General features: G+C 42.6%; 2 protein-coding genes across 2 annotated transcripts in view; both read left to right on the forward strand.

The window, feature by feature from the left end:
• The window catches only part of Zc3hav1l (zinc finger CCCH-type containing, antiviral 1 like), a 15,011-nt gene extending 4,107 nt beyond the window's left edge, over window positions 1-10,904 (forward strand). The window contains exons 3-6 of the mRNA XM_010631720.2: window positions 3-52; window positions 714-849; window positions 8,210-8,471; window positions 9,965-10,904. Of these exons, the coding sequence (XP_010630022.1) occupies window positions 3-52; window positions 714-849; window positions 8,210-8,471; window positions 9,965-10,101 (585 nt within the window). The 3' untranslated portion in view covers window positions 10,102-10,904. The remainder of the gene's footprint in view (window positions 1-2; window positions 53-713; window positions 850-8,209; window positions 8,472-9,964) is intronic.
• LOC104867391 (serine/threonine/tyrosine-interacting protein-like) lies at window positions 10,212-20,230 on the forward strand. Its single transcript, XM_010631721.1, is given in 5 exon segments — window positions 10,212-10,301; window positions 15,753-15,845; window positions 16,805-16,923; window positions 19,320-19,736; window positions 19,738-20,230. Coding segments are annotated over 5 exon segments (1,212 nt in total).
• Window positions 20,231-25,227: the final 4,997 nt, after the last annotated feature.

Genomic DNA, 25,227 nt, shown 5'->3' on the forward strand with positions numbered 1-25,227 from the left:
TGCACTTCTGCCGCCGGCACATGCTGGGCAAGTGCCCACACCGTGACTGCTGGTGAGGGGCGCGGGACGCGGAGCGGGGCGGTCTGGAAGGGGACCCAGGCTGCCACCCAGGCTCCCCCTACATCCCCATTGAGACCGGTTGCTGTGTAGCCCGGGCTGGCCTTGAACTCCTGCGAACCTCCTGCCTCGGCCTTCCGAGAGCTGGGGTTGAAGGCATTCGCCTCCACGCCCAGCCAGACCACTGAGGTTTCTTAATACCCGCCTCGCCCCTTGAAAATTGCTATCTCCGCCTCGGATTGTCCATGCCACCGGGTTAAATGCATGATTATAAGTTCAAAGTGCTCCTTGATGGGACATCTGAGGGTCTTGGGAGTTGCACGGACCTTTGGAACCCCAGAATTTTACAGAAGAGGCTGTATACTGTGTCTGATCCCAGGAAATCGAGGCCAGGGTTGGGGGGACAAGATGCAGCGGCTGGTGCTGCCAGAGGTGCCTTGAAGCCTACTGTGCTGCCCACCCCGGGGCCTGAGTCAGGGGAGGTGACCAGGTGCGGTACGGGTGGGGTGACCCTGGTGTGTTGGGGGGATTCAGCTTTAGAGCGTGGAACAAGGAATTGACCCTGGGGCTTTCTGATTACCAGTAATCGGTCACCTTCACAAGTCAGGTGAGCCAGCCCCTCGCAGGCTTCTGGTAGGAGCTTTGTGTTCTTCTAGGTCCACCTGCACCCTTTCCCACGATATCCACACCCCCATCAACATCCAAGTTCTGAAAAAACATGGGCTTTTTGGCCTCAACGAAGCCCAGCTTCGGGTCCTGCTTTTACAGAACGACCCCTGCCTTTTGCCTGAGGTGAGTAGCCAAGAAGCACTTGTCTGTCAAGAAGCTCTCCTGTCGCATTATTTGCAAGCGTTTTCTTCATTTACTTTGTGGCTTTCGATTTTAAATGTAGTTGCTTTGAAGCAGTATGACATAGTATTAGATACTTTAAAAATACTTAGTATAATGGATGTGATGGGAAAATTAGCACGTTTCTTTCCACTGAGGCATGCTCAAAAGAATTTTTTAAACAAAATAGTAAGAATCTCAAGAGGAGATACTGAGACTACCAATTAAAAGTGGCATTTTCTAATCTGGCACCATGATTCTATTCTAGACATTCCCAGGTTGCTAGAAGAGGGGTGCGGGGAGGGAGGATAAAGAGATTCCCGTTCACGGTGGTGGCCCAGTGTTCATGGGAAGGTGTGGCAGGGTTCAGCAGGGAGGGAAGTCACAAGGCTGGAGTTGTGACTTGTGCCTTGGTGCTAACCTCAGAGGCCACCCTGGTGGCAGTGGAATCCATTCCCAGAACGCTGTCATGGAGTGGATATTGGGAGCCAGAAGTCTCTTCTTGACACCTCCTTTGTAGATTTCTTCTAGCTTTGCAGCCAGATTTTCAAGGTCATGGCTGTGAGCCTCGTGTATTTCAGCCTGTTGTGGAGAGTACATCAAGGCAGCAGCTGCACCAGATTATTGGGAGGAAGAGTCAGAAGGGTGGTAGCCACCACGAGGCTGGAGCAGGGCAACTGCTATTTGCCTTTTAACATCATGATATTTCTAGATTAATAGAACTGTAACACTTTTATATTGTCTAACCCATTGTATCTTTTTCTTTGTGGCTTCAACCCAAGTATCCTGGGTCCAGACTCATCATCCGGGGTTCTGTGAGCCCTTCAGTAGGAGCCCAGGGCTGGCCCCATCAATTGGGCCTGGAGGTGTGGTTGTGTGGCACAAATCATGATATGAGGGACTTAGATATCAGGGACTTAGACTCTTTTTTGAAAGGGCTTGATGATTCCTTTCACCATTTCCCTAAAACACAGTGCACAGTTAAAAAAGATGATAAGGGACCGGATTTAGAATAGCATTCTGGCACATTGTGAAATGTAGATGTTATAGACATGATTCTAGAAATTATAGCTCATTAAAATTGATTTAAGAAGACAATATGAAGATACCTCAAAAAACTAGGATTAGGCTGGGGCTTTGGTTCAGTGGTTCTGCCGCCTGCCTCGCAAGTGCAGAGGCCTGAGTTTGATCCCTGGTGCAAAAAACAAAACCAAAAAACCACACAAAAAAGTAGGATTAGAGGTCCCATTTGACCCAGCTATTCCCCAAAGAGTTAAAAGAATCATACCACAGTAGCGTATGTGTGCTAGTGCACACACATGCCACCACACCACATGGTATATGTGGTACATGGGTACCATGTTTATAGTGGAACAATTTGTAGTAACTAAATATTGGAAACAGCCCAATTACCCATCAATTGGTGACTGGATAAAGAAGATGTGGGTTTTTTGTTTTTTGTTTGTTTGTTTGTTTTTTAATAAAATAGAGTACTAATCAGCCATAAAGAATGAGAAACTAGAGACATTTATAATTAAATGGATGCACATTGAAGTGATACTCTTAAGTGAAATTAATAGGACATGTGTAAATACCAGATAGTTTCTCTGGGGTGAAAGTATAAATGAGGATCAAAATGTATAATACAGAATGTGAAATAGGAAGAAAAGGTCCCAAGGGGAAGTGGGAAGGATAAGGGAAAGGAAAGAAGGGAAAAGAAAAAAATATAGGAAAAAACAGAAGCAAAGTCTTTACAAATAGGGGGGAGGGGTTGAAGGGAGGGCAGGGGAATGGGGAAAAAATAAGCCAAGACATATCATGTAAAGGTACAAATTCTCAATGATGAATGTCATCATATTGTATACCTAAAATGTACCAATAAACCTAATGAATAAAAAAAGAAATAGGAAGCCAAGATAGTTATGAATATTTTAAAATATAAAAGTATCGAGGGCCGAGGAATTAGCTCAGTGGCATCATGCCTTTCTTAAAAGTGCAAGGTCCTGAGTCTATCCCTGGTACCAAAAAAAAAAGAAAGAAAAAGTATCAAATAAACATATCCAAAAACATTTGTCTCCTACAAGAAAGTATCAGGTTGGCTGGGCGAGATGGTGCACACCTATGGTCCCAGCACTGTGGGAGACAGAGGCAGACGGGTTGCCAAGTTCCAGTCCAGCCTATACAATTTAGTGACTTAACAAGACTTTTTTTTTTTAGTACTGGGGATTGAACTCAGAACTTCGCACTTGCGAGGCAGGTGTGGTGCCACTGAGCTAAATCCTCAGCCTGGGACTTTTTCTTCAAAAATAAAAAAATAAAGAAGGCTTGGGGATGTATCTCAGCATGAAGGCCCTGGGTTCAATCTGTAGCAGAGAACAACAAAACCCAACATGCTTATATGACTTTATCATTGAGTACTATCAAATGTTTTTTTCTTTATTGAAGGATAATTAAAAATTATTTATGGTGGACAATGTGATGTTTTGATACATGTTTATATCATGCTAATATTTCCATCACCTCATAGTTATCTTTTTTTGAGTAATGAGGACATTTAATATCTACATTAGTGTTCAAACACAGTATATAGTATGTTTTCATTAACTGTACTCATCATACTGTATATTAAATCTCCTCAACTGATCCATCCTAACTGAAACTTTGTACCTTTTAACCTACATCTCCCTCTTCCTCCTTGAGTTCTAAGAGATCTCTTAAGGGAACAGAGCATTACCATTTTTGTCCTGGGTTTAGGACCTATTCTCCTTGATCTTCTGTGTATTCCCCTCTCCCCCATAGCGGGGATCTGTCTCAGGACTTTGAGCTCGCCAGGCAGGCGCAGCACCACTGAGCTACATCCCCAGCCCCTTCTTGTGTAGTCTTGATTGAATCTCCTGCTGCTTAAGGAAAATAGTTTATATTTTACTATGTAAGTCCCTCTGCCCATTACTCTTCATTTTCTGTTTAATTAGTTTTTGTTTTCTTTTTCAGATAAGCTCTAGACTCATTTAAATTCCTAGAACTATTTCATAAAAGGGTTGAAATTGCATTAAAATTAAGAGTTCGTTTTAGAAAGTTGGCATTACAATTATAGATGGAATGTGATTTGGTTTTAAAGGAAATTATCTTTTTCCTGTAGAATTGCCAGCATTTTACATTTCACCGATTGCATTCTTGTTTCATTTAATCTTTGTCACATATGACATAGTTGTCATATCATTTAACACTGCTACCCCCTGAATATATCATAAGATGATCTAGAGGTTTGATTGAATTGCCTGATTTTACAGCAAAAAATTTTTTTAAAGGTGGTACATTGTTAGGTGACTAAACATCCCCATTGGCCTGGGACTGAGAGACTTTGGGAATGTCAGACTTTTATGGTGAAACCTAGGCAACTGTATTTCCTGTTATATCACATCATTAGACAAAGGCAGTCTCTCTCCTCTCTGCCTTTATTTTTTCTTTTTCTTTTTTGGTACTGTGGATAGAACTTGGGACCTTGCGCTTGCAAGGCAGGCGGTGGAACCACTGAGCTAAATCCCCAGCCCTCCCCCTTTCTTTCTGGTAAATGGGAAGCCAGAGATTAAATTTTATTTTTCCAAGATGCTTTACAATTGAAAAAAAATCGTGTGTGTATATGTGTGTGTGTGTGTGTGAGTGTGTGTGTATAGATAGATAGATGGCTAGATATTTTTTGTGGTGGTGGTGGTGATATTGAACTCAGGTCCTTCAAAGTGAGCTACGTACTCAGTCTTTTTGGTTTTTATTTTTGTTTTTTGTTGTTGTTTTTGTTTTGTTTTGTTTTTTGAGACAGGGTCTCACTGTGTAGTTGAGACTGACCTGGAACTCACTGTGTAGCCCAGGCTGGTCTCAAACTCAAAGTGATCCTCCTGCCTCAGCCTCCCGAGTGCTGGGATTACAGGTGTGCGCCACTACACCTGGCTTGTTTTTATTTTTATTTATTTATTTGTGTATTATTGCCATATGTCATGATCACATTCATCATGGGGAGTTTGTATGTGTACATCATATATCTGAATTCTTTTCTTCCCCATTCCCCTCCCCTCCCTGCAGCCTTTCTTTCTCTTCCCATTTACAAAACTCTTGTTTTCTGGTCAGAAATTTAGCTCAGTGGTGCTGCATCTGCCTTGCAAATGCAAGGTCCTGAGGTCGATCCCCAGTAACCCCCCCAAAAGCTCTCAAAAGCTCTGTTTTCCATTTTTTCCTTCTATTCTTTTTTAAAAATTCCCTTTCCCTTCTTTCTCTTCCCCTTCCCCCATCCTTTGGTCCCCTTCCCCATTGAACAAGTTCTTCCTACTTCCTAACATCTGTCCCCCATTTAGACTTTGGGTTTCTCACACAAGACACCATCTTTCTGTGGAACGAGGTTGTTTCAAGAGGACAGCCTGCTGTGTCATTATGGAGTCCCCTGTGCAGACGTCCTTGGCAGTCCTGGGGCAGACCAATTCACCTTGGCTGTTCCTCATGACCCTTGCCTAGAGCAGAAGCGATACATTAGTGCTCCTGTGAGGATTGCTTTTGTTGGAGGTAGAGCCTGAGGTGAGGTTTAGGTTTATGTGCCTCACTGAGGGAGGGCTTTTCAGTGAGATCTGGCGGGGAAAGGGAGAAGCAGGATGTAGGGAAGGAAAGTACAAAGAAGGTAAAGTCTGGCCTTGACTTAGCTGTGGGGTTAAAACTGCACTCAAGAACTGCTGGAACCTAAGGCTGAGGCCAGTCTTTTGTGCATCCACATAAGTCCCGCACTGGCTCTAGGCTTTAGGGAGGAGAGCAGGTCACTTTAGGGTGTAAGGTCTGGATTGTTAGCAGCCAGTGCCACAGCAGCTGGGGTGATGGGGGCGTTAGTATTCTGTATCAGCCGTTGGCCTTTCACCCCAAGATTTTAACAGCCATCGATGATCGGAAGATGCCATTTACATTAGGGAAATGCACATCAAGATCACCACGAGGTATCTCCTCAGTCTGGTTAGAGTGGCTGTTATCAAAAATAACAAATGCCCGTGATGGTACAAAGAAAGAGGAACTCCCTTACCTAATTGGTGGGACTGCAAAGTAGTATAACCATTGTGGAAACAGTATGGCAGGTTCTCAAAAAAAAAAAAAAAAAAAAAAAAAAAAAAAAAAAAAAAAAAAAAAAGATCTACCATATGGCCCAGCATTCCCGTTACTGGGTATATATACCTAAGGAAACTGAAGTTACTGTGTCGAAGAGACATCTGCCCCACATGTTTTACTGCAGCTTTATTCACAATAGCCAACATACAGAGTTGACCTAGATAAGCATTGATGGATGAGTGGATAAAGAAAATGTAGTATATTTATTTCTACAGTGGAATATCATTCAGCTATGAAAAAGAATAACCTGTCATTTGCAGCAGCATGGAACCGGAGGACATGGTGTTGGGTAACTCGGGCCCAGAAGGACAAGTACCGTGTGTTTTCTCTTCTGTGTGAAGAGAATAGGAGAGGGGTTACTATTCTTTTTTTTTTTGTCCATACTGGGGATTGAACTCAGGACCTTGAACTTGTGAGGCAGGAACAGTGTGGGTTACTATTCTTTTTTTTTTTTTTTTTTTTTTTGGTACTGGGGATCCAACTCAGGTCCTTGTGCTTGCGAGGCAGGCGGTGGAACCACTGAGCTAAATCCCTGGTCCTGGTTACTATTCTTTATAGTGGATGATGCGATGTTCCATAGTCTGGGACAGGTGGAGGAAAGGGAGAGACGGAGAGAGGTTGGTTACTGTACAGGGATGCGAGGAATGCAGGTGGCTGTGAAGGCTCACTGCCAATGTTCTGTAGCACAGTTGGCCAGCTGTGGTGGACAACGAATTAAATGTTTCAAAATAGCTAAGAAGATTTGGAATGTTCCTGACATAAGAAATTACTAGGTATGATGGAAATACGTGACAGACATTTAAGTTTTAAAATAGATTTCTTGCAGTAAAAGATGCATTGTCATTGATTCAGAATATTCCCCTGTACTTCTTTATTTTCTTTTATGTTTTTGGTGCTGGAATCGAGCTCCAGGACCTTGTGCTTGCAAGGGAAGCGGTAGAACCACTGAGCTAAATCCCTGGTCCCTATTCCCCTTTAATTCTAACACACTTACTTCATTATTCTTGTCCCCTTTCTCTCTCCCTCTGCTCCTCTCTTCTTCCCTCCTTCCCTCCTTCCCTCTCTCTTTCTTTGGTTTATTGGGACAGGTCCTTCTCATGTAGCTCAGGCTGACCCTGAACTTACTGTGTAGCCCAGGCTGGCCTTGAGCTCATACAAATCCTCCTGCCTCTGCTTGTCCAGTGCTGGGATTACCACCACCATGCCCCTGCTCATACCACTTTTTAAACCAAGTCTGAAAGTCCTCTTGACTGAGTGTCTTTAGGTATAAACAAACAAACAAACAAACAAACAAAAAAACCCCAAAACAAAAAAACCCGTGAATGCTGCTGCTGAGTGCCATTCAGCAGAAAGCAGGCTCATAAAAACATGATGGTGGGTCCTCTTCCACCGTATTCACCAGATCTATCTCCATGCGACTTCCAGCTCTTCTCCAAAGTCAAATGATCATACAAAGTAAACGGTTTGGGGCTGGGAATTTAGCCTGTCTTGCAAGCGCAAAGATTTGAGTTCAATCCCCAGAACTGGAAAAAAAATGAAAGTAAATGTTTTGAATTGATTTATTCAGTGCATTTAGGTAGCCAGGAGAGCACAACCAAAGACGCACAAAAGAACACTTCCAGAACTCTTTCAAAAATTGACAAGAATGAAGGGATAAGTGTGTTTGCAGCAAGCAGAAATATTTTGAAGGGAATTACTGGAATGTGTCTTTTTTTTTTTGATGCCAGGGATCAAATCCGGGGCCTTGTGCTTGTTAGACAGGTGGTGGCACCACTAAGCTACATCTCCGGCCTGGCATTGTGTCTTTTACTAAAATAATTAATTTTTTTTTTTTTTGAGACAGGGTCTTGCTACATAGCCCAGGCTGGCCTTGAACTCACTGCTATCCTCTTGCCTCAGTCTCCCAAGGGCTGGCATTATAGACATGTGCCTCCATGCCCTGCTTAATTTTAAAAATTTAAACACATACTATATTTTTTAAAATCACCATTTAGTATGTCTGAGCTGTCCACAGTGTATACACATTGCAGGTGTGTATCAAAATGCCACACTGTAAGCCATAAACGTGTCGATTAAAACATTAACAAAAGGATGCCTTTAATGTGCACTTTAATTAGAGAAGCTGTAGTTTATGGGATTGAAAGATGCAATGAAAGCTAGTTTTCAAGGGCTGCCTCCTTTCCTACAGGTTTGTCTGCTGTACAACAAAGGCGGCGACCCCCTCTACGGTTACTGCAACCTCAAAGACAAGTGCAACAAATTTCACGTCTGCAGAGCCTTTGTCAGGGGGGAGTGCAGACTCCAAACCTGCAAACGGTCCCATCAGCTCATTTATGCCACCTCCCTGAACCTGCTGCAGGACCAAGGGCTGAGCATCCCAAGTGTCGTGAATTTTCAGATCATTGCTACCTACAAGCACGAGAGTCTGCACGAGAGGCTTGAACGTAAAGGTGGGCATGGCTGAGGTAGATGTGGTGGTCCACGGTGGAGTGGTTTTGAGATGCTGCAGGAGTCCGAGCAGAAAGGACCTCCTGTGTTACCTGCAGCTTTGTCTGTGGGAAGAGTGGAAAAGTCAACATTTTGCTTCATAGAATCGTGGTTTTTAACCAAAGAAGGGAAGACCTTGCCAGTTTACAGGCTCTGCCTAGGTGTTTGAACAGTGTAGCTCCTGGGCACTTTGGAGGTCAGGATGCAAGTGGGACAGTTTGAACAGTTGGGAAAAGCGAAGGGAGATGGGGTAGCAAGTGGCACGGTAAGGGTAAGGGAGGGATAGCGTTCTTTTATTAAAGTTTTTTTTATTTTTTGGGGGGCGGACTGCAGAAAGCAAGGCCTTTGCACGAAGCTACATCCCCAGCCCTTTTTTAATTTTTAATTTTGAGACAGGGTCTTGTTAAGTCATCCAAGATGAAACAGAGCATGCAGTCCTCCTGCCTCAGCCTCCCAGAATGCCAGGATTACAGGTGTGCACTGTGATACCTGGCACTTTTTTCTCTTTTAAGTAATTTCAACCATATTACTGAAAAATTTAAAAAGAGACTAGAAATAAAAATTGAATCTGATTCTCCTCACTGTAATCCACAACAGTTATTTTACTGCGCTTCAGTCCTGTTCCTATGCAAATACTAATCTGACTGTGTTTCAAATAGCATTAGTTTTGTATCTTACATTTTCACTCTGTACAACATCATGATATCTTCTCATATTGCTCTCTGTGTGTATGTGCGTGTGACGGGGATTGAACCCAGGGCCTTGAGCATTCGAGGCACATGTTGCTCTATGAGGTATACTCTCACCCTCTGACACTTTTCAAGGCTTACAAAGTGTGGTTTGGTGTTCTTTTAATTATTTCATTAAATTTTTTCCTGTGAGTGGTACGTTTAGGAGAATTTCTGTCAAGAAAACTAAACTACCTTCAGCCAGTGCGGTGGTGCACACCTGTAATCCCAGCACTCAGGAGGCTGAGGCAGGAGGAGGATCCCAGTGAGCTTGAGGCCACCCTGAACCAGCAGCAAGACCTTGTCTCAAACAAACAAATAACAACAAAAAAGAAAACTAAATTACCAAAGTCAGAGGCTGTAAGTTCTTAACATAGAGTTCTCTTGTGCTGGGGTGTTAGTGGAAAACTTTAGATTTGGAGTTGGGGAGGGCTCTGCCTAGACCAGTGCCAGCGGCTGTTGAGGGGCCCTCAGTAGGGTCAGGGACCCTAATTCTGTGTTGGGGGCTGCCGCTGTGATCACGTGGTCTCTCCCAAGTCTGAAAGTGACTTTCTGCTTGCTATTGTTACGTTTTCAATATATCAATTGTAATAAATATGTCAGTTATGTGTTTCAATCCAGAAGACACAAACTAAGCCCAGGGCTTGAGGAGTCTTGTATGAGTGAAATGACAAATGGGTGAGCACAGGCTTTCTTCGGAAAGCTCATCCCTTTCTTCTTCCTCTTAGATGACTCATCTGCTGCCCCTGAGCATCCACAAAGCCCTGACAAGCAAGGAGCCTGCACAGCCAGCACTGCAGAAGCCCGGCCTCCTGTCCCTGTCGCTGCTCAGTTGTGCACGGGGCCCTGCCCAGGTAACCCCTAAAGGGCACTGAAGCAGTGAGGAGCACTGTCCATCTGGGAGCATCTGAAAGCAAGGCTTCTGCTGGGCTCGTTCTCGGCCGTCCATCCCGGAGTCCGTTGCTGATGCTCGTGATGATACGCACCTCAAATGTGGATTGGGAGGGGAGCATTGAGGATGGGTGTTTGGGCATGAGGTTGGATGCCGAGCAGACAAAGAAGAGGGTAAAATTTAACTGCAAAGCCTCGAAGTGTAGCTTCGCACAGGGCTGGTTTCCCCAGACCTCTGGTCCCGCCATCTGCACACACAGTTTCCATTGTGATAATTGTGGGGTGTGTACACTTTGTACACGGGTTTTTACTGAAGTGTTTCAGCTTTCTATCTTTATTCACATTTATACAATTACCTTGTTTTTTTGCACATACACATTGTTATATCCTAGTTTACCTCCCTTATTCTGGCATAATTCAATTCTAACAAATTTTAAATATAACTTTTTATAAAATCTGCACAGTATTGAAACTGTTCTTTACTTTTGCTTAGCTTATGGGTGCTAACACCATCTTCTTAATATTGCTTGCAGCTGTGTTCCGTATGTATCTGATTCTACACAGGGCCTTTTATTATTGCTAAGTCTCCCAGAGTGCTGATGCAGGCTGCCCTTTAATATCCACAGAAGGGGGGCAACTACACTATGCCTTGGAAAGCCACACTTTGGAGATTCATCCTCAACCAACACCACAGAGGAAATAGTCTTGGGGTTCTCAGCAGATTTCTTGTTTTTTTCTTTGTTGCTTTTTTTTGCGGGGGGTTAGACAGGGTCTCACTATGTAGTTGAGACTGACCTGAAACTCACTGTGTAGCCCGGGCTGGTCTCGAACTCACAGCGATCCTCCTGCCTCAGCCTCCTGAGTGCTGGGATTACAGGCATGAGCCACCATGCCCAGCTCTCAGCAGAGACTTCTACCTCACCTGTCCACTTGTCATCTTTTGTGGAACTTTTACCAAAGCCCACCTGCTGTAGTTGTAAGGATGAGAATACCATCCATTCCTCTACATTGTATCTGTTCTTTTCGTGGGTGGGGACGGATCCCCAGAAATCTATATACTTCACCTGTGTCACGCTGACTTCTCCTCCCTCCCTCCTTCCTCTCTGCCCACACACGCTGCCGTCTGCCTCTGGCTACACAGAGATGTGCAGTTCTTTGTTTGTACTGAGGGTGCCACAGAACAGCCGATGTTGAAATACTCTGCTGTGCTTGTCATAGTAGTCTCAAATGTCATTAGGTAAAGTTCTTTTTTTTTATTTTTTATTTTTTGGCTTTTTGAGACAGGGTCTCTCTACGTAGTTGAGACTGACCTTGAACTCATTATGTAGCCCAGGCTGGTCTTGAACTCACAGCGATCCTCCTGCCTCAGCCTCCCAAGTGCTGGGATTACAGGCCTGTGCCACCATGCCCGGCTCGATAAAGTTCTTTTTAAAAAAAAAAAAAATTTGCTGTGATGTGAAATTTAAGAAATAGGGACAATATAGTAACTTTTTGTATAGGTGGGTTTATATAATTTAGAGATTTTTTTTTTTTTTTGCACCAGAGATTGAACTTGGGCCCTTGTGCTTGTGAGGCAGGTGGTGGAACCACTGAGCTAAATCCCCAGCCCGTCATTTACAGAAATTTTTATCATGAAATGTTCTTTTCTGTTGGGAGAAACAGAACTGTCCTTTTTAAAGTGAGCATGTATTTTCTCCTAGTGGACGGTAAGAGTCATGCAACTGCCAGTGATCTTTTTACTTTAGTTGTCAACAATAGTATTTCTGAAAGCCTTTATGGTCTGCAAATTTTGTTCCTCCTCTTCTTTCTCCTCCTCCTTCTCTGCTCTCTTTTTCTAGTTCTGATCTTTTAAAAAAATTTTTTACAGCTCTAGGGATCAAGTGCCTTATTACCACTGGGTTATATCCCCTCCCCCAGCTTTGGTGCTAACATTTTTGAACAGTATTTTCACATTTTATTATTAGTAGTATTTATACCTTATCATTTTACTGTGTATATTTCTTGTTGTAAGCCATCTTAAACCTTTAATGGAATCTGCATAGGGCAGAGGTGTATGTCCTTTTACATTGAAAGACAGTGGAATTTTACATTATTGTGTTCTTTTTTTATATCTTAAAATTGTTTTCTTGTGTATGAAGTTATTGGCCCTCTATAATTGTATTTATAGGTGTTTGGTTTATAAAATTGTTTTATGTAATCATTCCTTTGTATCTCTCTTTTACTTTCCTCTCTTGATGCCTCCATTAGAGAATTACATTTTAGAGCCAGAGGTGATGTCTGGCTGTTTACTGGGCTTGTGATAGAAAGCTGCAAGTCTCAAGCAAGACTCTACAAATGTATATATTCTAGATTGAAATAGTGAAATACTGATTTTCCTACAATATCCTTTCACCTTTTATTTCCTGTTCTTTTGGCTGCTACCGGCATCAAGTCATTTGGCCAACAACAAGCCAAAAAACAGCAAACTGTCCTGTACCTTTCTTTCTCCCACTCATTGTGTCAGATTGGTTACCCTGGGTTGGAGGGGGGGGTTTGCCCCCAAGAAACTTCTCGAATGCTTACCCTTCTCTGGCCCTTTGCTTCCCTGACCAAGTCTGCTGCTAACCCCAGGACCGGAAGTTAAGTTGAGAGATCAGGTGCTGAAGGGGAGGAAGCCAGCCAAGACTGGAAGACAGGGGCCTCACACAGCCTGTATTGCTGGGAAGCTCTTTAGGGATGGTTTAGTTTTTAAAGGCAGCTGATGGGCGCTCACACAGGCGGGCATCTCCTTGCAGCCAGTGGTATGGATAATGCCTGCCTGTGCTTCTCAGTTCTGCAGATCTCAAAACCAACATCACTATTTCCTTATTTCCTCAGGCTGTTCTTTTTTTTTTTTTTTTGTACTGGAATCAAATTCAGGGCCTCATGCTTGCCAGGCAGGTGCTACACCACTGAGCTATAACCCCAGCCCTCTTCTTGTCTCTGATTAGTTACCTGGTTCTGGAGGGCAGGCCTCCAGGGAGTGGGGTGGCTTAGCAAGGCACTCTTGCTCAGTACCAAACTACCAGTAAGAATGGAGGCACCCTTACGGCTCAGCTTCCCTTCCTCTTTGGTTTACCCACACTCTCTGGTATACCCTAACTGGTGTCTAACTCAGCGTGTCACATTTTCTTCTGTGGGAGGTTTTTGTAGGAGGTGGTAGCTGGCCTCAGTTTGCAGTAAGATAAGGGTTTGTGGATTTCCTGGGTCTCTTTCTTTTTTTTGATACTGGGTATCGAACTCGGAACCTTGGCGGGGCCTCATGATCCTTCTCTTCTGCCTTCCATCCAGCTGTCTGCTTGAACTTTTAAAACCAAACCTAATCATGCTGCTTTTTTTTCCTGTTGATTCATTGGTCTCCATGTGGAGGGCAAGAGTCATAAACTCAAATCCTACAGGGACCAGAAAGGTGAGTTAAATGGGTGAAGTAGACTGGATGGAAGAGGAACGGGAACAAGGAGGAAGTGCTGTAGCACCTAACACCTAACCGGGGGCACCTCCTCCTGGGTTCCAGTTTGCTCTATTGTTTTGAGTTTTCTAAAGAAGCCAGAAATCAGGATTTTTATGAGGAAGCTTCTCAGTTTAAAATACTTTTAATTGAGCTGTTAAAATGCAGACCAGTATTATTGTATTGACTCTCATGGAATTCTGGGAAGGTGCTGCTTTATCTTAGGACGACTTTGTATCTATGAACGATCTTCCTCTTTCATAAGTGCCATCCCTCCTTCTCTCTGCCTAGTTTAATATCTGGCAAAATTGTAATCTTCATAATACTGGCTAGCCTTTCCATACTGCTAGCGAGGTGGCTCGTACAGAGCTTGTATGGTGCTAGCTCTGTACTTAGTACATTACACTGAGGTGCTTTCTGTTTTTATGCCCTGGCTTTAAGCAAAAACATTACCTGTTCTTTTTGGTAATTCTAACTCTTGGAAGTAAGATATTTTTGCCACATAGTAAATTAAATTCTGCATTTGAATCTGTTTGAATAAGTATCATATTGTTTGTTTGGTCTTCTCTCTCTACTTTTTGAAATATTCCAAAATGTTTTTTCTCGGGCTGGGGACTTAGCTCAGCAGTTCAGTGGCCTGCCTTGCAAGTGCAAGGACCCGAGTTCAATCCCCGGTACCCCCCAAAAAAACACAAGTTTTTTTTCTGCTAACAAGTGTATTATATAAGGTAAATATCGTTTTCATTGCTTCACTTTGATTATCTTGGTCTAAAATTAACTCTTTAAGACTTCTGACTATTTCCATTATGGATTGTCTTCATTATTGATGTTTCCTATTGTTTTTTTTCATTTTCTTTTGTTCTCATTTTGTCTAGGTTTTATAAATCCTTGTGTCAGTTCCTTCTTGAGTTTTATATACCTGTATAGCTACAGTCTTTAGTTAATTTTTAAAGTATTTTTTGGTGAATAGTTGTTAATGGCCTATTTTTTTTTCTAAATATAAAATCATAGCTGAAAAATGATTTTTCTTATGTGTTTCTATTGCTTTGTGTTAAATACAAAATGTAAAATATTTTTTGATATTTCTTCATTAAGTATGAATTCAATTGTTGGTTTTAGATGAGTTTTCTTTTTTAAAATAAGAGAAATAGCATCTATTACTTTTTGGAAGCTAAAAGCTTGATAAAATGAATTGGTGTCTTTTACTATAATCATATTTTTGTCATTTAAGTCACTGAATATGATTACTTACATTAAAGATTTTCATAAGATTAAAACATCTTTCAACTCCTGAGATAAACTCTGACTATATTCTTGTAATGTATATTTTTCCTGCTAGATATACGTCTATACAAGCATTAATAAAATTTATTTTATGTATGTATGTAGTTATTTAATATATGGCCAGGTATTTTATTATAAGTATTTGGGATTTTTGATTGACTTGTATGTCATTTTTATTTTAAAAATAATGTTTCATTGCATTTTAATATTTTTTATTATTCTTTAGGAATATTTTTCCATAAAATCAAGCCAGAAAACACGTGCAGGTACTGTCATAAAGCAGCTAACCTGGGCTTTTCCTTATTGATGTGTTTCTCTATGTTCATGGTGCCCCTCAGCCTCACCAGAGTTGGGCCTTGACACCTGCGTCTTGCTTGCTTCTTTTAGTCCTCCTGTCTCCAGCCCCAAGTCCCTGTGCACACTCAGACAGAGAAGTCACCCCCTCCTAAGAGGGGAGACAGCAGGGAGTCAGGTGCAGTTGGATTCCTGATCTCTGCATGAGTAACCAGTGGCTGTGATAGGTCCTGCTTTGGAAAAAAGACACTGGGAGGGGAGGCCACAGGTTTCATGGGCAGACTGCTCTGTCAGGTGTCAGGTGTCCATCAGGTGTCAGGTGTTGGGATGACAGAATCTACCCCAGCACATCTCTGACAGCACAGCTGCCTTCTGCCTCCTCCTGTGCAGGTAAGATCGAAGAACCTGGCCTGCCCAAATCAGAGCCCTACAGCCTTCAGCTCTCACACACAGTGGAGAGATGGCTCCAGATGCAACAGTACACGATGCCCAAGTCCCATAACTGGGAGCGGTGCATTTCTTATGTGTTCACTATGGTTGGTTTCTGCACTGACACTTGTCATTTTCTCCTTGGGACCTAGGTTGACAGGTCGTGTCTGGACTACACCAGTGTCCTCGCTGAGGGCCACCACAGATTTGCAGAGCCTTCGTTCATGTTTTGTTCATCAAAGCTGGTAGTGTGGCCACCCTGTGCTTGACAGAGTGGGCACATTTAACCCTCCATGGAGCGGCACTGCAGGTCATGTGCCAAGCTTAATGTCATGGAGAGGACAGTGCCAAGGAAAGGGGCTGTGGGTTTAACAGTGCAGTTGCTATGGTTAGAATATGGAAGGGCTGGGGATTTAGCTCAGTGGTTCTGCCACCTGCCTTGCAAGCTCAAGGACCCGAGTTTGATCCTCGGTACACACACACACACACACACACACACACACACACACTCAAGAATATCATTAGTCCCCTCTGAGAAACTTGTGTTGAGATCTAATCCCCATTTTGCAATACTAAGAGTTGGGACGAGGTGGGACCTTTTAGACGTGATTCATGCTGTGTGTAGTGGCACATACCTGTAATCCCAGTTACTGAGAGGCTGAAGCAGGAGGGTGTTGAATTTGAGGCTAGCCTGAGCAACATAACAAGACCCCATGTTGGTTTTTTAAAAAATAGCAATTGGGCTGGGGATTTAGCTCAATGGTTCTGCCGCCTGCCTCACAAGCGCAAGGACCCGAATTCGATCCCCGGTACAAAAAAGAAAAAAGGCGATTAGGGCTTGGCGCTCAGGAGTGTGCGTTAACCTGTTCATGCACATCATGGGCTGATGGGTTATCTGGAGAGAGGGTCTACTGGCTGGGTCTTCCTTGCCCTCTTGCCATGTGATACCCTGTGCTGCCTCAGCATTGTGCCAACCAGAATGCTACCACATGCCACTGCTCAACCACGAACCAGAACCAGAGTACAAACTAACTTCTGTATAGTTTGCCTAATCAGTGGTATTGTATTACTAGCAACAGAAAAATGGACTGAGACGAGGGTCACCCACTCAGTGACACTCTCAGGGAAGCTGGAGGCTGCCTTTGGGTCCAGTCCCTTCAGGATGCTGTGGAATTGTGTCTGATGTTTTACTTTATTGCCTCAGACAAGATGTGGCAAACACTTCATTGTGTTGTCAGTGGAAGTCAACAGAAATACTGTGGAGTTCTGCTTTCTCCTGGAGGTCGTGGACCAGCACTGGGTGCCTAAATCAGACAAGGCCAGGTGAGTGGCAGAGAGGACCATCCTGCAGGCAGGGTGTGGCATAGGCCAGGATGACCACCTCTGTACGTTTGCCTGGAGCCGAGGGGTTTCTAGGGTATGCAGTGCAGCTGGGACCTGTGCAGCCACCTTTCATGAGCAACAGAGGCTTGTGGTGAAGAAGAGGAAGGCTGACACCTTCAGGTGAGGGTTTATAATCCCTGACAGGGTCAGCAGAGCTTGGGAGGGGTTGTGTGTGTGTGTATGTGCACACACGCACATAGGAAAAGCTCACAAAATGTTTTTATTGACATATGAATTTTTAAAACATTCTTTTGGCTTCAATAAACGGAGATGTATACATTTAAGAATATATTTGATGACCTTAAGGATAACTTAAAAAAGGATGCTGCTTCCTAAGTTATTACAGAAAGCCAGATAAAATCAAGTGTGATTTGCCTCATGAAAATGCAAAATGGAGGCAAAATCAAGCCAATAACAAGAACAAAGACAAACAGCACGGCTGAAACACAGTGCCCGAGACTGGGCTGAATGTCCTTGATGGTCTGGATGTGGTGTGTGTTCGTCCTGAAGGGTCCCTTGTGTGGGAAGTTTGGTCTGCAGAGTAGCAGTGTCAGCACATAATGTGGAGCCCCAGGCCCCTGGTCTGACATCCTTGTCCTGAGGGATTGTGGGTCCCCATCTCTTTCTGGCTGCTTGGCTGTCAGATGTAATCTCTTCCTCCTGCACTTGGCTGCTGTGGGCTTGGGGCCTTTGGGCTAGGGTCTTCAGATCTGAGCTGATACTAGTACCTCAGTCCTCTAGATCTGTGAGCTAAATAAATCTCTTTGCTTTATGAGGTTGGCTATCACACCTGTAAGCCCAGCACTAGGGAGGCTGAGGTGGGAGAATTGTTGAGAGTTTGAGCTATGTAGTGAAACCCTGTCACCAAAAACGATATGACAACAAATAAACAAAAAGCAGCTAGCTTGTTATGGTAATAAAACTGACTTATCTACCTTGCAATCAAATATGTAAGTGTGTGTATGTTTTAAATTTCATTATTTTAATCAGATTAGAAAACGAGAATGAACAATGTCCTGGTTATGCACTGCCTAGTCCAGTTTTAGCTGCAAAGCTATAAAAAGGAAAGGAGTTTGGCTCAGCACAATGACATGCACCTGTATTTCCAGCTACTTGGGAGGCTGAGGCAGGAAAATTCCTTGAGCTCAGTTGATTTTCTCTGATATTTTATCACAGCAACAAAAAGCTGACTAATACAACCTCAGCTGAGTCGAACTTACCTCATATATGATGAGGATATAGTCAGACGTTGCCTACTGCATTTCATTGCTTTGGCATCCTGATATTATTCTACACACTTCCCCTTCCATTAAAAAAGAGGTAGGGGGTTTTCTAAACATTCTTAATATTTCTAACAGGGTAAAGAAAACCAGAATAAATATCTCTCAGGACCAGGGTGTGTCTCAGTGGTAGAGTGCTTGCCTAACAGGTATGAGGCCCTGGGTTCAATTCTCAGCTCCATTCAATACCACACAACAAAACCAAAATACTTCTCAGTTCTGCTGACAATTTAGGGAAATAATTACTTTCAATAGTACTGATAGAAATGTTTTAGCAAATTCCCTAACTCCAGTTAGACATACATTGAAGATTTTTTTCTCATTCAAAGAATCAAACCAAAGCCTGGTAGAACCCTGAGAATCCTTTGGCTTCCTGTGGATTGTGTACACTTCTGCTTGTCGCTCTTGCTAGGGCAGACTTGGTAAAGACGAAGGAAAGCCAACTCCCGCGCACAGCACAGACTTGCTACTGGCGCCATGAGCAGGTAGGGGGACTTTGGTCTTACACACGAGAGCACGGGCCTGGGTTTCGAGTTTCAGTTCTGGCTCTGTCTCAGTTTATCGTGTAATTTTGAATGGAACGTGGAATTCCTGTGAGCCATTTTGCCATCAGTGAAACTGGACTTTGTTCCCAGAAAATTAAACTCATTTTAAGATTGTATAGGGACCAAATAGTCTGAAGCTAGAGATGCCATGTGTTGTATTTGAGACATACAACTGTGGTATAGTTAACAGTTCTGAGGGAGGAAGGCGTTTCCCTGAGAAACCTATGTGGGGCAGAGAGACAGCAGTATCTGCTGTCTGGAGAAAAGGAAAAAATGGAAACAGGGAAAGGTAGAAGGGGTGAAAGGAAGGCAGGGGAATGGGGAACAAATAACCAAGATACATCATGTAAAGGTACAAGACCCCAGTGATGAATGAACTATTGTATACCTAAAATGTACCAATGAACAATGGGAAAAAATATCTGCTGTCTGGATAAACCAGAGGCAGAGCGAAAGCACGGATGGAGGGGCTGGAGGGTGCGCTGGGGTAGAAGAAATGCTGATGAACCAGTCTGGAGTATCGGTGGAGAGGAAGTAAACATCATGGTGGGATCCTGGGTGTCCCAGGGGCGCGGAGACTCGGTCGTGGGGGCAGCAGGCGGCCAGGCAGGAGCCGCCCAACCCTTCTCTTCCCGGGCGTGGCTGCCGGCGCCACCAAAAAAAACCCTCCGCCCTCGCCCGCCAGCCCTCCTTTTGGCAGCCGCGGGTCGGCCGGCGTGAGCTCCCCACCAACCCTGCTCTCTCCCCGGCCGGGCCACGGAGGACGTGAAGCCGGAGTCCCCTCGATCCCACAGTGCAAGGAGGACGCCGAGGAGTGTACCTGCCCTACGAGACGGGAGACGCAGGAAGTTCTACCTGGATGGTTCTTAGGCCTTTATTCTGCTGTGAAAAGCAAGCTGCCTATATTATAGAAACATGGAATAACTCATAATTTGCATACGACAAAATATCAAAGCAAATTTTATTAAAGCAAATTTTCAGCAACTGTTTAGATATTTAGTCTTGGATATTGCAGATAATCCACTGGAAAATATAATACGACTTGTCCCTATGACGAAGGAGTTTATTGATGAGCGCTTACAAACTGGAGGAAAAGTTCTTGTGCAGGGAAATGCAGGGCTCTCCAGAAGTGATGTCTTTGTTACTGCATACATTATGGAAAACTTTGGGATGAAGTACAGAGATGCATTTGCTTGTGTGCAGGAAAGAATATTGTGTATTAATCCTAATGCTGGATTTGTCCATCAGCTTCAGGAATATGAAGCCATCTCCCTAGCAAAATTAACAATACAGATGATGTCGCCACTCCAAATGGAAAGGTCCTTATCTGTTCATTCTGGTACCACAGGCAGTTTAAAGAGAACACATGAAGAAGATGATTTTGGAAATGCAATGCAAGTGGTAACTGCACAGAATGGCTGACTCAAGAGTAACATGATAGGCCCGGCGTGGTGGCACACGCCTGTAATCCCAGCCACTCGGGAGGCTGAGGCAGGAGGATCGCTGTGAGTTCAAGACCAGCTTGAGCTACATAGTGAGTTCCAGGTCAGTCTCAACTACATAGTGAGACCCTGTCTCAAAAAACAAAAAAAAAGTCCTGATAAAGGGTGTGAATTTCTATTTGAAAGAAAATACTAAAGATGATAGTAATGTAAAGTAGTGAAAACAAGTAGTTTCCTTTCAGTTACATGTTGCTTCCAGAAATGTTTCTCTGCAACATGTTAAGAAGATGTTGGACTTCTACAATAGCTGGCACTGATGGTTTTACTTTTATTTTTTTAAGCTTTACAGTTTTATTATAAGCTAAGAATTTTGGACTTGCACAGAGTTATTATTACAATAATGCACTTTTCATACTTGAAATTTATTTGTATGATATAAAATTGCTACTTTAGACAAAATGCAAGTTAGGGGGGATTTGTTAATCAATTTTGGGTAATTCATAACCAAAGAATTTCCTAGGGTTTGCCTCAAATTCACTTTGTGTTCTATATATTACATTTAAAAAATAATTTTACGGTTAGATTTTATGACAGAACCCAACATAACAAGTGCAGGAATCTGCCACTTTCTTAGTGTAAGACAATAAATTAATGACCATTAAGAAAACACATTATGTAAAAGGGGAGGGAGAAGCAGGTTGAGGGAAGACAGTGACACTTGGAAAATAAGAAAGTGATGGTTGATACTTGTGACAGTGTGTTTACACCAATAGGAAACACGAATATATAACACCACGAAGAATAGAAATGCTTTATATTCAGAAAGCCCATGAAGAGTAAATGAAATCAAAATAGGGATGGAAGTGTTCAAATCACTTGGGACTGATAATCCTGTGACTGGATTGTGGCACCTAGAATGGGATCTGCTCAGTTGGAAGAGCTGTGATGAGAACTTTGGAGTCTGGCTGAGGAGACTCTGGGGGTGCTAGGCATGGAGCAGGAACCGTGATGGAGAATTAAAATACGGCATGTTTGTTAAGTGCTTGTGGGGTGACTTGATTTCTTAAAAAATTACTTGCATTTGTGGCTTTGATAACACAATAAAAAAGGTTAGTGACATGGTACTGGAAAAAAGAAAAAACAACAACATAGTTGTAGGTATGCTGGTAATCACTGCCTACCGAGTGTGATGAATTGGAAATTCATGAGCAAGACATAGGTTTATCTCAGTCTGACCATGATGATAGCTCTTTGCTGGTAGAAGTTCTCAGTTGGAAAAGAATCCTTTCTAAGGAAGTGGCACAAGAAGTGAGTTCTCATCTGTTGCAGTATTTAGGAAACTATGGCTTTGTTTGTTTATTTAAGAGAAAAGAATGAAAAACATTTTCCTTAAAAACTTTTGTCTCACCAAATGAAGCTCACTGCTATATTTTACTTCATGGTTCATAGTTCATTTACCTTAAACAATGCTTATAAAGATACTGCCAGTCAGCCGTGGTGCATATCTATAATTCCAGCACTTGGGAGGCTGAGGCAGAAGGACTGCATAGTTGAAGGCCAACCTGGACTACATAGATTCTGTCTCAAAACAACATAAATAAATAAATGAGATACTGATAGGATTAGTATATCATTGAGAAAATCAACACATTAATGATTTTGCTTTTGTTATCTTTTAATGTCAAGGCAATTCATGAATTAAGCATTTCTAACATAGTAGATGTCCTAAATATAAGTTTACATTTTCTCAGCTTGTCTCTAAGGCACAGTGGGTAACCTGAGAGTGCAAGCTTTTTTTTGGTAATGTATTTTGGAAATAACAAAGTACTAATAAAATCATCTGAATCAAAACAACCTTAAAAATCAGGTGAGGCTGGGCATGTAGCTCAGGACTAGAGTGGTTACTGAACACGTGTGAGGTCGTGGGTTCTGTTGCTGGCACTGGAAAAAAAGTTGGGAGAAGAATCATTCAAAAAATAATGAGGAAAAGAGGAAAAGCTTACAATTAATTTTAAAAGTTGTAGCACAAAGAGATGAGGAGCAAAGTCCACTGTAGAAACAAATTCCAAGCAGAATGTTAGGGCTGCTTGCAGCCTTGTGAAAACACTGAAAGAAAGTAGATTAAGATGAAAACTATTTCAATGCATTTGTAAGTGCTATAGGGATTAAGATAATACTTAATTGTTTTGTGTCTAAAATGATATAATCAAATCTACACTAGAGCCTATATGAAATGCTCAGGGTTAATTGAAAAATCAAATTCAAAACACAGAAGGTTTAAGTAAGAGGGTTATAATATTACCAGCAAAATTATTGACCTGGGCCACACAGCACAGAAATGCAACTAAATATTAAAAGGAATTTCTGAGTAAGTAATAGACTAGCAGTTTAATCAGGGTTGTAATAAGGACCCATTTCTTAAAATTGGAAACAAAAAATCAGTTCATCCTGAAATTCAAGAATATATCCAGGAAGTGAGTATGGTGGCGCACACCTGTAGTCCCAGCATTAAAGAGGAGGCTGAGGCAGGAGGATTGCTGCAAGTTCAAGGCCAGCCTGGGCCACATAGTGAGTACAAGACCAGCATAAACTACATAGCAAGACCCTATTTCAAAACCTTTCCCCCAAAAAGTTAATTTTTAAAACAGTAAATGGTGCTAACAGGACTGTCACAGAAAATACAAATAGACTGTAAAAAGTTATTATCTCTATTATTTATCTCCAGGGTTCCATCAAATAGTACCAGAAGAAACATGACAAAAAATGTATATATCTGAATAGATATGATAATCACACATATCCATGTGCACGCACACACACATGATGTTGAGAATTCAGCCTAGAGCCTTGTGCATATTAAACACATGCTCTACCATTGAGCTACATCCTTAGGCCCCAATTTTTTTTTGTTATTTTTTGTTTTTTGAGACAGGGTCTTGCTATACAGTTCAGGCTACCCTTGAACTTATTATGAGCCCTGGCTGCCCTTGAACTCATGACAATCCTCCTGCCTCAGCCTCCTGAGTGCTGGGATTACAAGTGTGTGCCACTGTCTCTGGCTCAAATTGAATTATTTTGTATCTTGAGATCCAAATAAGCCGGAGGAATGGAAATTGTTATATTTATAATTACAGTAGCTTTTACTTCTTACAGCTTTACTGTAAGACAAATACTATGGGAAGCCCTTTAGGTCTCCCAGCTCATGTAATTATCAGAACAGACTTGAGCCAGATCGATGTTGCCCTTAGACCCAGGCAGAAGTGCCTTTGCCCTGGGCCTCTGCTTTGCCAAGCTGCCTCCTCTTGTAATTAACACCCTTGGGCCGCAGGGAGCTGCTTTTCAACGTCTCTCCCATGTCCTCAGAACCAAAGGTGACTGCATCTGACTGCTCTGCAAGCCTGTGGGTTGAGGCTTCATAGCGGATATCAGGGGTAGAAACATAATTTAGCAAAAGCAAACTAACTCATCAAGTCCTGCCTTTCAGACAGCATTGCAAAATGAAATGCTCCCCCGGTAATTTACAGTGTCCTTGTTCTCTTTCCCTTGTGTCTAATCAGTAGTTCTGGACTGACTCACAAATTGTGTAGCATTTGCTTCAAGTGCACATGGCAGCTGTGGAACATTCAGTTCTACAAAAACTATTTATATGGCTCTTCAATACTTGTACTTTTCCATGTTACATGTGAGAGATTACCAATTGCTTCCATTGGTAATTACATGCATATTGAATTTGCAGTTGAATAGAGCTTTACTTTGATAAAAATACTCAAGATTTAATCACATTTTCAAAAAGTAAATCAAAACTTGAATGTCAGCCCAGGTACTGCCACAGGGAAGGAAGTCATAAGAGAATAATAATAATAAAAAAGATAGGGGCCAGGGATTTAGCTCAGTGGTTCTGGCACCTGCCTCGAAAGCGCAAGGACCAGAGTTCGATCCCCAGTACCAAAAAAAACAAAAAACAAAAAACAAGACAAACAACATAATCTACAGATAATTTAGGGTCCATAAAAAAAATGTGGTCCCAGGACAATGAAAACAGTTGAAATCCAGAGGGACAAGAACCCCCAAGGAACACCAGGACACAAAATCTGTTTCACCTTTTGAAGTGCATGAAGGAAAGAGAAGCCCCCCACCCCACCCCAGCAAATGGGTCAGATGAAATCAGCAAAAATTGTAATGAATTCCTATTGCTAACAGCAGACAAAAGCACTGAGAAAGTTATGCAAGAATCACCAGACTGCAGCAATTCCCAAGTTGTCTCCCTGTCCCTGACAGGGATGGGATAAATCTCCGTATTACAGAAAGGTTTCTATGCACACACACACACACAAAAAAGATGAAGAGAAACAATAATTCCCAATTAGACAGAGGGCCTTCCCAGGTCAACAAGCTCACACACTGCTGGAGGAGGGATGTATTGGAAGACAAGTTAACTGTGTTGGATCGGTACTTAAAATGTGCATGCCTTATGATTAAATGATCCTACTTTCAGAAATTAATCATGGGATAATAAAAAGTGCGTTGAGATGTTTATATTTGGGTCCTGGGAGGAAACAGGCTGCACACTAACTGGAAAAGTGGGGAGAATTTAATGGAAGACATTGATAAAGGCATGGGCAGGGTTGAGGGGAACCAACAACGATAGAGGAATATTCTGGGGTGACCAACAGTAGGGCTACAGGCCACCTGGGCAGCACTGTGCCAGGGGAGGGAGCTGTTACAGGAATCCAGGGAGAGTAGCCATAGGCAGAATCTCCAAGCAGGTGTGGTGCTAATTAGTTCAAGGGCCCAGCTAACCCATAGTCCTTTGGGGAGGGAGCTATAGGAATTAGTACCAGATCTCCCTTTTCTCCTCAGAGCAGTGGATTGGCCAATAGTGTCTCCCAATGGTAGAAAAAAAAAAAAAAAAAAAAAGAAATCCCACTCAATACAATGCTTAATGCAGCACTACTTAAAACGTAAGATATTAGAAAC

The sequence above is a fragment of the Fukomys damarensis genome, unplaced genomic scaffold (genome assembly GCF_012274545.1).
Source record: "Fukomys damarensis isolate Sample0158 unplaced genomic scaffold, DMR_v1.0_HiC HiC_scaffold_16, whole genome shotgun sequence".
NCBI classification, from domain to species: Eukaryota; Metazoa; Chordata; class Mammalia; order Rodentia; family Bathyergidae; genus Fukomys; species Fukomys damarensis.